Source organism: Scophthalmus maximus, chromosome 14, assembly GCF_022379125.1.
Source record: "Scophthalmus maximus strain ysfricsl-2021 chromosome 14, ASM2237912v1, whole genome shotgun sequence".
Taxonomy (NCBI): domain Eukaryota; kingdom Metazoa; phylum Chordata; class Actinopteri; order Pleuronectiformes; family Scophthalmidae; genus Scophthalmus; species Scophthalmus maximus.
The window spans coordinates 427,735-440,115 of NC_061528.1; the positions used below are offsets into that span (position 1 = coordinate 427,735).

Consider the following 12,381-nt stretch of genomic DNA (forward strand, 5'->3'; position numbering starts at 1 on the left):
CTGGAAGCTTTACCCAGAATGCATTTTGTGAGAGGCTGAGCACCTCCTGAAAATTAGTCTTGAGGTAACAGAGTCAATCTTCATCCCATATCTGCTGTCGTGGCACAGAGTGATGACATGTATAGATGATTGATCGTTACCGATGACGTTGACCTCGATGTCCCCGGACACGGAGGAGACGTCATTCTCCAGCTGCAGGCTGTAGATGCCTTTGTCCGGACGGACGCTCGGCATCACCATCAGCTCCGTGTACGTGGGCTTCGTTACCATGGAGACGCGCTCGTCCGCCGTGGTCAGCTCCTTTTCTCCGAAGGTCCACTTGGGGACGGGGGTCGGGTACCCGGTGATTGGGACCCTGATGGTGAGGGGCTGAGGGACGATGACCTCCAGGCCTTTCCTGAAGGCGCTCAGGTCAAAGGTCGGGCCGACTGCAGAGAAAGAGATTTTATTGTTTTCTACAAAGTGTAATTTACTTTTTGGAGGCGTTATGATAACAAGGATTTCTGCAAAAAAGTTTTGTCTCTACGTTCCTCTGTAGATTCAGAGGAACGAGCTGTGACGCCCTTGGGCAGCTTCATCACTCATCCAACATTATTCACAATAATTGGAAAAGAAGTTGCTGTGAAACGACTCGACCGGCAGATCGACTGGAAATGTTTGTGATGTTTGTCCGTAGACATTTTCTGAGTTTGTGCTCAGTGATCAAGGCGACGGCAACATTTAAATTCAGTGTTAATATCTCCGTAATAAAAACTGCAGAGATTCGACCGTCGGTCTCGTACCGTGAGGGTCGTCAGCGAGCAGCGGTCCGAGCTGCTCGGCGGGATCCGAGACGCCGGCGGCGTTCTCAGCACAAACTCTGTAGAGGTACTTCTGACCCGGTTTCAACCCAGACAGCTGAAGAGAGAGAATAGATGAATTCAAACAAAGTGCTAACCACTGCACCACCGTGCCGCCCGGAGAAGAACCATCAGAATTAATCTGTCATGAAGAGGTTGAACTTGTACCCGGTAGGAGAGGTCCGGACACAGCCGGGCGTTGCAGCGGAGCCACTTGTTGGTGCCGTCGTCACACTTCTGGATGATGTAGCCAGTGATCATGCTGCCGCCGTTGCTGGCGGGCGTCTCCCAGGTCAGCGTGACTGCAGAACTGATCTGGTCGCTGTAGTTCAGGTTCAGCGGTGGGCTCGGCCTCTCTGCAGTCACAACACAGACGCTCCAATGAAATGACTTTGTTTGTTTCACGTGTTTCACATGGAACAAATGAACTGCTGGTTTAACTCACCGATGGGATCCATGATCTTGACGGGCTTCGTGGCCGCACTTGGCCTGCCGACGCCGGCCTTGTTCTCGGCGCGGACTCTGAAGATGTACTCCTTGTTTTCCACCACGTCATTCAACATGGCCGAGCGGTCGCTGGAACCGCAGACCATGGCCGCCTCCCACTTCACAGACGTCCTGTCACGGAGCTCGATCACGTAGGCGCTGATCTCGGAGCCGCCGTCAAACTTAGGAGACTCCCAGTTGATGGTGGCACCGAACTTGTTCACACTGGCGACTGCCACGTTTTCTGGAGCGTCGGGAACGTCTGATAGTTGAAAAGAAAAACGTTGAGAATTAGATTTGGATTAAAGTTTGGAGATGACATGTGAATATCAGTGGGAACTGTTGGTCGTAACTTACCAAACTTGCTCTTGGCTCGGACCGCGTCCTCGGTGGCGACCATGGGTCCACTGCCGACTCTGTTCCGGGCACAGACCCTGAACAGGTACATGGAGTCCTTCTGGAGGCCGCTGACGCAGTATTCTGGAGCGTCGGAACGGTCCGTTGCCTGAGTCCAGGTCTTACGCTTGATGTCGCGTCTTTCCACTATGTAAGCTACGATCTTGCTTCCACCATCGCTCTCGGGCTCCTCCCAGGCCAGACTGACCTCACCGTCCGAAGTGTCCACCACTCTCAGGTTCTTCACGGGTCCGGGGACGTCTGGAAACCACAGACATGATGTATGAAAACCCAGATACAGAATCCAGTTATCCAAACACCATCAGTAACCTGAGCCCCCAGACTCACCGATCACGTCCAGGTTGATGAACGCTTCTCCTTCACCATGCTTGTTCCTGACGACCACTCTGTACCGGCCCCGGTCGTCCTTGCTTGGGCACTTCAGACGGTACTCTGTCTTTTCGGCAGAGGTGTCGATGTTCTGGACGGGCAGACTGGTGCCCTCGAAGAACCACTCGGCATCGGCACGAGGGTAGGCGTCGTAGGGCACGCTCATGACGAAGGGCTTACCGGCGTCTGTCACCAGGTTCTGGTCGGTGGTTTTGATCTTGGGAACGGCTGAATGAGAGAAAACAAAGATCTTGTTTTTCACTGCGTCCTCCAGTTTCTCCTCAGAACACCATGTGGAAGTTTCTCTGTGACTCACCTGACAGCTCCAGCTTGGCCCTGGCGTCCTTGTCTTTGGCCACGATCCTGTACTCTCCCTGGTCTCGGGGTCGGATCTCACAGACCTGCAGTCTGTGGACTTTACCTTCGCTGATCATCTGGTACTTGTCTCCCTGGACGATGATCATGTTGTTCCTCATCCACTTCACCTCCACTCGGTCCTTGTTGATCTCCACCTCGAACACGATGTCCGAGCCCGGGGGTTCGAACGCGTCCTGAGGTGGTCTGACGATCTCCACCGGGGTCTCTGCGGGACAGAGTCATGATGTCACACGTTATAGATTCAATTCCTTTAAGAGTGTTTGAGAAGAAGAGACAAAGAGACGTAAAGAGTTTACCTTCCACGAAGAGTCTTGCTCTGGTTCTTCTCTCGTCTATGCCACAAGCATATTCACATTCGTCATCAGGTCTGCACACCTTGATGGTCAGTCTGCACACGTTCCCTTCCTTCGCCATGTGATATCTATGGAAACAATGAGTCCCAGCAGGAACCGGTAAGAACCTGAGAAATATACATATATATAAGACAAACCTTGAGTGATTGCGTGACGTTGCTCTGTGATACCTGGGTCCTTCTCTGATCTCTCGTCCGTTCCTGTACCACTTGACGGTCGCCTTCTCCTTGCTCAGCTTGCAGGTGAACTCGGCGTCCTCGAACTCGGTGATGGTCTGGTCTCTGAGCTGCGCCACGAAGTCCGTCGGCGCCTCGCTGATGATCAGCTCCGCCGCGCACTTGTCGTCTCCGACCACGGCCGTGTACTCGCCCTCGTCGTCCATGACGCAGTCCTTGACGGTCAGCGTGTGTTTGAGTCCGTCGGCTCTGTAGTTGATGCGCTTGCTGAACGTCAGCTCCTGGCCGGCCTTCATCCACCTCACCGTCACCTCGGGGCGGTTCACCTTGCAGGAGAAGCTGATGGTTTTCTTCTCCTGGGTTTCCACGTCCTCGATCGGCTCCATGAACTTCAGCTTCTCCTCTGTGGAGTTCAGGAAATGTCAACGACTCTCTGTAGTAATGTTGGTGTGACTGAACTGTTGAATCAGTTCTACTCTTTTACTTTTGGTTAAAAATGTTCTGAGCCCTTTAGATCAAACCTGTGAATGTCTTTCATAAAAATGGAGAACTTCACATTATTTACCTGCAACTTTGGCGCTGGCGGTGGACTTGGCCTGCTCTGCTCTGTGATTGGTCAGGCTTATGGTGTAGTTGGCCTCGTCGGATTTCTGCGCCTCCCGGATCCTCAGAGAGAAGACGTTGTCCCTCTGAGCCATCACGTACTTGCTGCTCTCGAATATTGTCTCCTCGTTCTTCAGCCACTTGGCCTTCGCTCCCTCTGCGTTCGTCTCGCAGTTGAACACAATCTCACTTCCTTCCTTCACCTCCGTGTCTTTGATCGGTGTGACGATCCTCAGTTTCTCTGTAGTTAAAACACAGACTCATGAGAAACGAACCTTCACTCTGGAATAACCCAAAGGAAAGAAAGAAAAGATTCTTACCGATCACACACAGATCAGCCGAGGCTTTAACGTCTCCAATGTGAGCGACGTATCCTCCCTCGTCCTTCAGCTCACAGTTCTTCACAATAAGAGCCCGTCTCTTTCCTTCACTGATGATGGTGAACTTGTCTCCGGCCTCCACCTCTTTGCCTCCTCTGAACCACTTCACCTCGTACGTTTCCTTCGAGACGGAACAGGCAAACTCAGCTTTCTCACCCTCCACCACTTCTTGGCTCTGAGGACGGGCGATGAACTCAGCCGCCAGTTCTGGTTGGAGGAGAGGAAAAGGAGAAAGAAGAGGAAGAAGAGGAGGGAGAGAAAGTTGGATGTGAGATGATGCGAGTTGGACGTGAGTCTCTCCTTCGACCTTCACATCAGTTCTGTTTTCTCACCGTTGAGTTTGAGCGTGGCCGACGTCTTGACAGCGGGACTCAGTCGGCAGTTGAACTCGCCGGCGTCCTCCATCTGCAGGTCCTGGATGATCAGGATCCTCTTGCGTCCGTCCATGATCTGCTCGTAGCGACCGCCCTCCGGCAGCTCCTCGTCGCCCCGGTACCAGGTGACGTCAGCGCCAGCCTTCGACACCTCGCAGATCATCTTCACGCTGTCCGTCTCTGTCCCCTCCACGTTGGACAGGTTCTTGGTGAACCTGGCTGCCTCCTCTGTAATGGAGCAGAGTGTCAGGAGGTGAAAAATGCTCCTCAGAAAAGAGCAGCCATTTTGTTTTGTGAAGTGTAAAGAATAAAACGGCGATGGTGTTTCTCACCGATGACGGTGAGTAGGCCCGAGGTCTTGGAGGTTCTGGCGTCACACTCGTACTCGGCCTCGTCGTCGAACACAGACTTGTGGACGACGAGGATCCTCTGAACTCCCTTAGCGATGATCTCGTACTTCTTTCCTTTCCTGATCTCGCTGCCGTCTTTGAACCATCGGACCTGACGAGAGAGAAATTAGATTTTTACCACAGATGGATCGTGGGACAGATCGACTGACGTGAGCGGCGGCTGATCGGGTCTGGTCTCACCTTGGCCGACTCGCGGGACACTTCACATTCAAACTTGGCAGATTCTTTCTCTCTGATCTCCACATCCTGCAGCGGCTTCGTGAACTCGACAAGAGGAGCTGTCGAACATGACACTGATGTAAAACACGGTTCAATCCGACAGACGTTTCATCTGGTTCATATTTATTTACATTAATAATAAACTATTAAAACCAATAAATCCTGAATTTTCATCAGTTTTTTTCTCTCTTGGCAGCAACAGAAGCTAAAAGCGCAAAGTTAGGATTTTTTCTAACAGAAGCTGACGAGGGAAAATACATTTTTTGAGACTAAAGAAATATTTTCACATAATTTAAATATGTTTTAATCAATGATAACATTTTGGAACTCACATCAAAGATGTTTGGCTTAACGTCACTACAGATTACTCACCTCATACACTGTAAAAGTTTAAAGTCTAATGTGAAAATATGTCCAATGGAAGCCCAATCATGTCCCGTACACAAACTTATGTAAAGTCAAACTAAAGATAAAAGCTTCTGTGTGTAATGACGTCATAAATGAAAAGTCTGTTAACACTTTATAACTAATCTTTACTAATTTTTTTGATTAAAATAAATATTTGAATCTTGTAGTAATTGTGTTTTTCTAAACTCCGAGCTGTTACAGGATCCACGTGACAGTAACTGTCGTCCTTACGTGTGACCTCCAGGAAACAGGAAGTCTTGAACTCCTTGGCGTCACACGTGTACATCTTGGCGTCGTCCGGGGAGCAGTCGTGGATGACCAGCGCCCTCTTGCAGCCGTCGACGATCAGGTCAAACTTCTTGGTCTTTCTGATCTCCTGTCCCTCTCTGAACCACTGCACCTCCGCGTTCTCTCTGGACACTTCACACTCCAGCGTGGCGACGGCCTCTTCCTCCACCGTCTGGTCCTCCAGAGGCTTCGTGAACTCCACCGCCGGCTCTGAATGCACACGAGAAGGAAACTCAGGTTACACAGGACATCAGCCGATGACCACAGACACAACTCGTGTTGGGGTCATCTCAGCCTGCGATGCGTCCACTGTCCCCGCTGTGTCCTCACCGTTGACGATGAGCTGAGCCAGAGTCTGGAAGTCTGTCGAGGTCAGTTTGACCTCGGCGGCTTCCGACAGCTTCACGTCTCTGATGGTCAAAGCGTGAACTCGACCCGCCACACGAGTCTTCACCTGCAGCGACGGGAAAATAATCATCAGCGTGCTCATCTACACACTACACTGTAAAAACATTTCCTAGATATTGATACATAAATGACTGTCGTTAGCTAGGGAGTGTCATGTGAATATGGTCAGAAAAACTGACAAAATATCAAATATTCACTTTTGAAAAGCAGATTTTTTTTTTGTCTTAAGTGTTTTATTTTCTATTTAATTTATTTTGTAAATTGAAATTAAAAAAATTATGAATGATTTTGGTCAACTATCAAAGTAGTTTTCATATAATTTATAATCAGTTGAGTGACTGATTACAATCCTACTGGAAGCCACTACAGTATAAATTATAATGGAACATACACGTGGGGGTCCACCGTGGCCCCAGGGCCCCTCATGGGGTGAACCATTAATCAAACAAACATGTTGTTGAAGTTGTTCTAGCGATGACGACTGCTCAGTCACTTAAATGTCACTGTTTTATTAGTAATCTTTTTTTCTGCTGTGGCGCAGTCGATTCAGACGTTCGACTTCAGAAACATGAAATATTTTCAGATAAAGTTTTGGGAGAAGCGTCGTGTGAAGAGTTAAATCTGGTCTGAGGGGGCGGAGTCAGCGATAAGAGCAGCTGCTGGTATCTCTGACTATTTTTAACTGCAGCAGAAACTCAACACAGTAAAACACTGTCATGTCACTTTCACGTTAAAAAAAACAATTGACATTTTATTCTGATACAATTACATATTGTAAATAAAAAAATTCATAAAAGCTCATCTGAAGTAACCTAAACCGACTCATGTTTGTGATTCCTCGTCACTTTTTATATAAATCAAAAATCCACACAATGCAAAAAAAAGTCCAGATTTAACTGAACCACTCGTTTATTGTATTTCTGTCATGAAGATGAATTTTTAACTTATGACGTCATACATTAAAATGTTTGCACTGCAAAAGTCTAAATTAAAATATTGTCTTTTTGCTTCCTGAAATCGATTTTCCTTCGATCAGAGGAATCAATCTGTGAGTTTTCTGTGAACAGATTCTGATGAAGTGACACAACTGGACTCACCCGGTCGCTGGCCTCCATCTTCTGTCCTCCCAGGAACCACTGCACCTCGATGCCTTCGTACGACAGCTCGCACTCGAAGGTCGCCGTCTCTCCGGCCGTCACCGTCACGTCGCTCAGAGGACGCATCAGGCCGATGGAGCGCGCTGAGGAACAGGGAGACGGAGGTTATAGTCTGAAGTTTGTGAGACAGGAGAAGTGAAGTGGTGACGATGCTCCACCAATCAGAGAGCAGCCGCTCACTTCAGATAAAGTCTGAAGAGCTGAAAATAACCAGCAGCAGCTGATTGGCTGGAGACATGTGACACTGGAATGTGACAGAAAAGGGTGGGACTTCCTGTCGATATGTCAGATGATGGAGAGGTGGAAGTTTTGGATGTTTGAGGAAACTACCAATTTACATGAACTGTTTATCTAGCTCCTTTTTTTATATGGAATGGATACATACATGTTATCTATATCCATGTGTTTATATATATATATATATAAATCAGAATGCGTTGGAAGCAGCTCTACTTCTTCAGACTGATTCAGGATCTGAGAGGAAACAGTCTCTTCACCTTTCACTCGAAGCTGAGCGTTGGACTTGGCGTTGGCAGCGGAGAAGTCGACGCCTCCTGCCATGTCCATACGGACATTGTACAGGATCAGCATGTGTCGCGTTCCATCCTCTTTGATCTCAACGTCCTGAAAGAAGAAAACAAGGACGTTTCATTCAAAACTCCAAACTCGTGTTGTTGTTCCTCCGGCTGCAGGTCGACGGATGAGCTGGACTCACCGGCGACTGGTGCAGAGCATCTCCCCTCAGCTTCCAGCTCCCGTGGACGTCTTCCTCTGAAATCTCCGTCTCGAACTTGGCCGTCTCCGTCTCCGTGATTTCGACACTGTACAGCGGACGGACCACCTTGATGTCGCGCTCTGCAGGGGAGGAAGAAATCAGTTCAACAACTCCTCCGACTCCATTTTTTATTGTGTTTTTGATACCGTGTGATGCTGTGCTGCTGTGACCATTGAATTTCCCTGAGCAGGATGAAAAAAGTTGTCTATTATTATTATTATTATTATTATTATTATTTCAGTGGATGAATCCGGTCCTTTGTGACACTGTGACCCGGGTCCACGTCTTCCAGACCAGACGAGCGTCTCGTACAGAAGAGTTAAGATTCTTCTACAGTGTAAAATTCAACGTGAACGCGAAGTATTCTGGACCGTTTAGTTCAAAAACCCTATTCAACAGGACGTAGAAAAATGGAGACTCACACGGAGGTCGGGTCCACCTCTTGGAACTATATTTAACTCATATATAAACATGGTTATGGACAATATATTCAACTTCTGTGAATAAGTTCTTCTGAATATTACACACTGTAGCTCTAACTGACGTTAACTCCTTCGTACCAACTTTCCCCTCGAGCACCTTCAGAGGTTTTTACCTTCGATGTTGAGGTTTGCGGTGGTTTTGTCGGAGCCGCAGTCGCAGGTGTACGCCCCGATGTTCGCCTTCTCCGCCTTCTTGACAGACAGGATGCGTTTCTTCCCGTCGGTGCTGATGGCCATGTTTTTGGACGGAGTGATCTCCTTCCCGTCCTTGAACCACTTGACGTCGGCGACGGCCTTGCTCAGCTCGCAGACCAGCTTCACCTCGTCCTTCTCCACGGCCGTGTAGTTCTGCAGCTTGGTGGTGAAATACAAGTCGCCCTCTGCAGGAAACAAGACGGTGAACGATGGTTTTAATCAGTTTCAGCCTTGACAGTGAATATTTCCATCGAACCAAACTCAAAATGCTGTTGCGGCGACACCGACCTATGACAGTGAGCATGGCGGTCACAGTCTTGTCCATGGCCTCCACTTTGATCATGGACGTGTCGTCGATGGTGACCTCCTTGAAGGCCAGCGTGTGGATCTTGCCCTGATCCGACATGTGCACCACCTTGCTGGGGAGCAGACGGACGTCGTTCTTGTACCAGGCCACGGAGATCTTGTCGTGGGAGAGTTCGAAACTGAACTCGGCCGTTTCACGCTCCTTCACCGTCACGTCCTTGATCGGTTTGACAAACTCCAGACGAATACCTGTCGCAGAAGAACATCCACACGTATCTTTAAAAGAAGAAACTCAAACTATACGACGTGAACTACAACCTGAACCTTGTCAGAGGTCAGAGTTCTACATGAGAACCGGGGGGTTACCCTGAATGGCCAGTTTGCCAGTCGTCCTCTTGTCCTCAGCCTCGAACATGTACTTGGCCTCGTCGTCGTACGCGGCCGACCGGATCGACAGAACGTACATGTTTCCCTCCTGCGTCATCTCGTACTTGTCATCACTCTGCAGCTCCTGTGAGCCCTTCAGCCAGCGGAAGCTCTTGGGCACCCTCGACACCTCCACCTCGAACCTCGCCTGGTCCTTCTCGTAGACCTGGACGTCGTTCAGCGGCGCCAGGAAGTTCAGAGGAAGTTCTGCAGGAACAACGAGAAGCAGTTTTACTGCAGTCGAGTCAAGTTCACAGACGATTCTGGTTCCTGACGAGTGTTTGAAAGTTTAACGTGAAGGAAAATGATTAGATACATTTTCTGTGAAGGAACTAATTTAGTTTACAGACTCATTTCTAGAAGCTTCTGGAAATGTTCTCAAGATACGAACAAGTACAGGCAGAAAAGACAAAGACGTGTTTTTATGTGATCGACAGTTGAAGATAAACTCTTCATCAGACGACCTCGCTGTCAGTTTTACCTTTGACCTTCAGGTTGGCAGAACATTTGGCGTTGGCGGCGGTGTACACCACCTCGCCCGTCATGGAGACTCTGCAGTTGTACAGGATCAGAGTGTGTTTGCCTCCCTCCTCAATGATGTCGATGTCCTGTGGAAACAGATCATGAACTATGAGTTATGTCTTCACATCAAAAAACCAATGAGATTAATGACGAGCAGACGACGACACTCACGGAGGAAGGACTGAGAACTTCTCCGTTCAGTTTCCACTGGCCGTGGACGTCGTCCTCAGAGATCTCCACCTCGAAACGAGCCGTCTCTCCGTCGAACAGCTCCACGCCGTAAACCGGCCGAACCACCTTGATGTCACGAGCTGGTGGAAACAAGAGGACCAGAGACACGTTTTCATCAAATATTGGACGTTGTTTCAAAGTTAAGATAATCTTTTTCAAAAATAATTGTAGATTTTTTCCTCAAAAGCTGCTACATGTCAGTTTCCTGTCAGACAGACAGATTACAATCCGTCATCCGAGCAGCAGAAGGGCCGGGGTTAGCTGTTAGCATGCTAACTTCAGTAGAAGAGTTAACGTTGGTGATGTTTTCACCTCTGGAAAGAAGTTGGTGAGTGAATCTGTTTGACTGATGACTAGACTGATGCTAATGCTAATGTTAGCTAACTTAATAAATATCTTTCTCACACAAGTTTTAATACGAGACGTGAAAGAAATTAAAATGACCTCAGAAAAAGAACACGAGAAAATCTGAATTTTGAAAAGAGAAACCTTTTTCTCAAAAATCCTTGTTTTTCTTGTCTGAGACTTTTCTTGAAAGTCGACTGACGGACGTTCCATCGTCTCCTCTGACACTGAAGGTTTGTTCCTGTGAGAGTCCGTTTACCTTCGATGTTGATGTTGGCTGAGGTCTTGTCCGTCCCACAGTCACATACGTATTTCCCTTTTTCGCTCTGCTGCACTTTCTTCAGGACCAGAGACCTGCGAGTCGCCTCCGACCTCATGACCACCGTCTTGGAGGCGACGATCTCCTTCTCGTCGTGATACCAGACGACGGGGACATCTTTGCTCAGCTCACAGTCCAGAGTCACTTCGTCTTTCTCTGTGGCCGTGTAGTCCTGCAACTTCACCACGAAGACGGCGTCGCCCTCTGGAACAGAACCGAGAGAGTCAGGACGTACAGTTCACGTCAGAGTCTTATGTTTATTACAGATGTTAGTTTGATAGTTTGGATCAGAAGTCAAGAGGCAAACCAGAATTGGAGAGAAATCTTCTCCCTCACATCATCACATGAATTCATTAATTTTAAATATGAAGTAAAACCAAGCACAGTGACGTGAACACATGTAGTAGAAGAAGAAAGACGTGTGTCGTTACCTATAACCGTCAGTTTTGCCATTGAGTATATCCCTATGGCCTCTGCCTTAATCTGGCAGGTATCGTCTAGAGTCAACGTCCTCATTTCGAGAGCGTGTCTCTTTCCTTCCACGTGTGTGAGAACCGAGCGGCTCACATGGAGTTTGACTTCGTTTCGGTACCAAACCACCGGCACGTTCTCGTGACTCAGCTCGAGCTCGAATCGCGCCGTGTTACCTTCTTTGACCTTTTGGTCCTGAAGCTGCTGCACAAACTTCAGCCTCATGCCTGGAATACATCAGGTCAGAGCTCAGACATGACGGTTCGACAGCCACAAACACAGAATGACAACACAGAGAAGAAGAAGAGCGATGGGAAGCGTGGGGTTCTGTCTGACACTTACCTTCCACCGCCAGCTGAGCGCTGGATCTCTGGCCCAACACTTCGATCGTGTACTGAGCCTCATCCTCAAACTCACAGCTGTTTATGATCAGCATGTGTTTCTTCCCATCGTCTATTATTTCATATTTGGGGCCGGGGGTGACGATCTCCGCCCCCCTGAACCACATGACCTTTGGCACATCCTTGGTGATGGTGCATTCAAATTTAGCCTGTTTCTTTTCAGGCACAGAAACGTCCTTCAGCGGGTCGACAAAGCCCATGTCGATCTCTGGGAGGTGCGAACAGTCGGGCAGTTATTGACAGAGACCATTTCTTACCCTCTGCGTTCTTCAGTTCCTCATTTTCCAAAGACCAAGAAATGCAGCAGCCAACAAAGGACAAGCAGAAACAACGTGTATACAAAGTCTGTGTGTGGAGGATTTGTACCTTTGACGGTGAGCATGGCGCTGGTGACGGCGTTCAGAGCCTGGTACGACACCTCGCCTGCCTGGTCCAGCTTGACGCTCTTCAGCGTGAGGAAACGTTTCCTGCCCTCAGCTTTGATGTCACAGGTCTGAAAAACAATGTCCAGACAAACTGTGAGGTGACACTGATATGTCTGACATCTCTCTGAGGAAAATAAACTTAAATACATTAGATGAATATAGATTTAATCAAACGTGATTTCAATCAGAAGAAATAAACCAGACGTTCACTCGATCTG

General features: G+C 48.5%; 1 protein-coding gene across 12 annotated transcripts in view; it reads right to left on the minus strand.

Annotated features, from left to right (window-relative positions):
• ttn.1 (titin, tandem duplicate 1) overlaps window positions 1-12,381 on the minus strand; it is a 161,136-nt gene that overhangs the window by 82,429 nt on the left and 66,326 nt on the right. For 11 of the 12 annotated variants that reach the window (XM_047337053.1, XM_047337052.1, XM_047337051.1 and 8 more), the window contains 26 exons: window positions 12,105-12,231; window positions 10,807-11,070; window positions 10,143-10,282; window positions 9,931-10,057; window positions 9,390-9,656; window positions 9,006-9,272; window positions 8,636-8,902; window positions 7,981-8,120; window positions 7,763-7,889; window positions 7,206-7,348; window positions 6,031-6,154; window positions 5,644-5,910; window positions 4,966-5,063; window positions 4,708-4,876; window positions 4,334-4,603; window positions 3,942-4,208; window positions 3,584-3,862; window positions 3,013-3,421; window positions 2,786-2,910; window positions 2,428-2,694; window positions 2,070-2,339; window positions 1,683-1,982; window positions 1,285-1,587; window positions 1,008-1,195; window positions 783-897; window positions 141-428 (listed from right to left, as the gene is read on the minus strand). In XM_047337053.1, coding sequence (XP_047193009.1) covers window positions 141-428; window positions 783-897; window positions 1,008-1,195; window positions 1,285-1,587; window positions 1,683-1,982; window positions 2,070-2,339; window positions 2,428-2,694; window positions 2,786-2,910; window positions 3,013-3,421; window positions 3,584-3,862; window positions 3,942-4,208; window positions 4,334-4,603; window positions 4,708-4,876; window positions 4,966-5,063; window positions 5,644-5,910; window positions 6,031-6,154; window positions 7,206-7,348; window positions 7,763-7,889; window positions 7,981-8,120; window positions 8,636-8,902; window positions 9,006-9,272; window positions 9,390-9,656; window positions 9,931-10,057; window positions 10,143-10,282; window positions 10,807-11,070; window positions 12,105-12,231 — 5,608 coding nt within the window. Of the gene's footprint in view, window positions 1-140; window positions 429-782; window positions 898-1,007; window positions 1,196-1,284; window positions 1,588-1,682; window positions 1,983-2,069; window positions 2,340-2,427; window positions 2,695-2,785; window positions 2,911-3,012; window positions 3,422-3,583; window positions 3,863-3,941; window positions 4,209-4,333; window positions 4,604-4,707; window positions 4,877-4,965; window positions 5,064-5,643; window positions 5,911-6,030; window positions 6,155-7,205; window positions 7,349-7,762; window positions 7,890-7,980; window positions 8,121-8,635; window positions 8,903-9,005; window positions 9,273-9,389; window positions 9,657-9,930; window positions 10,058-10,142; window positions 10,283-10,806; window positions 11,071-11,297; window positions 11,597-12,104; window positions 12,232-12,381 lie in introns of those variants that run through there. The other variant, XM_047337061.1, reaches the window with a different exon arrangement.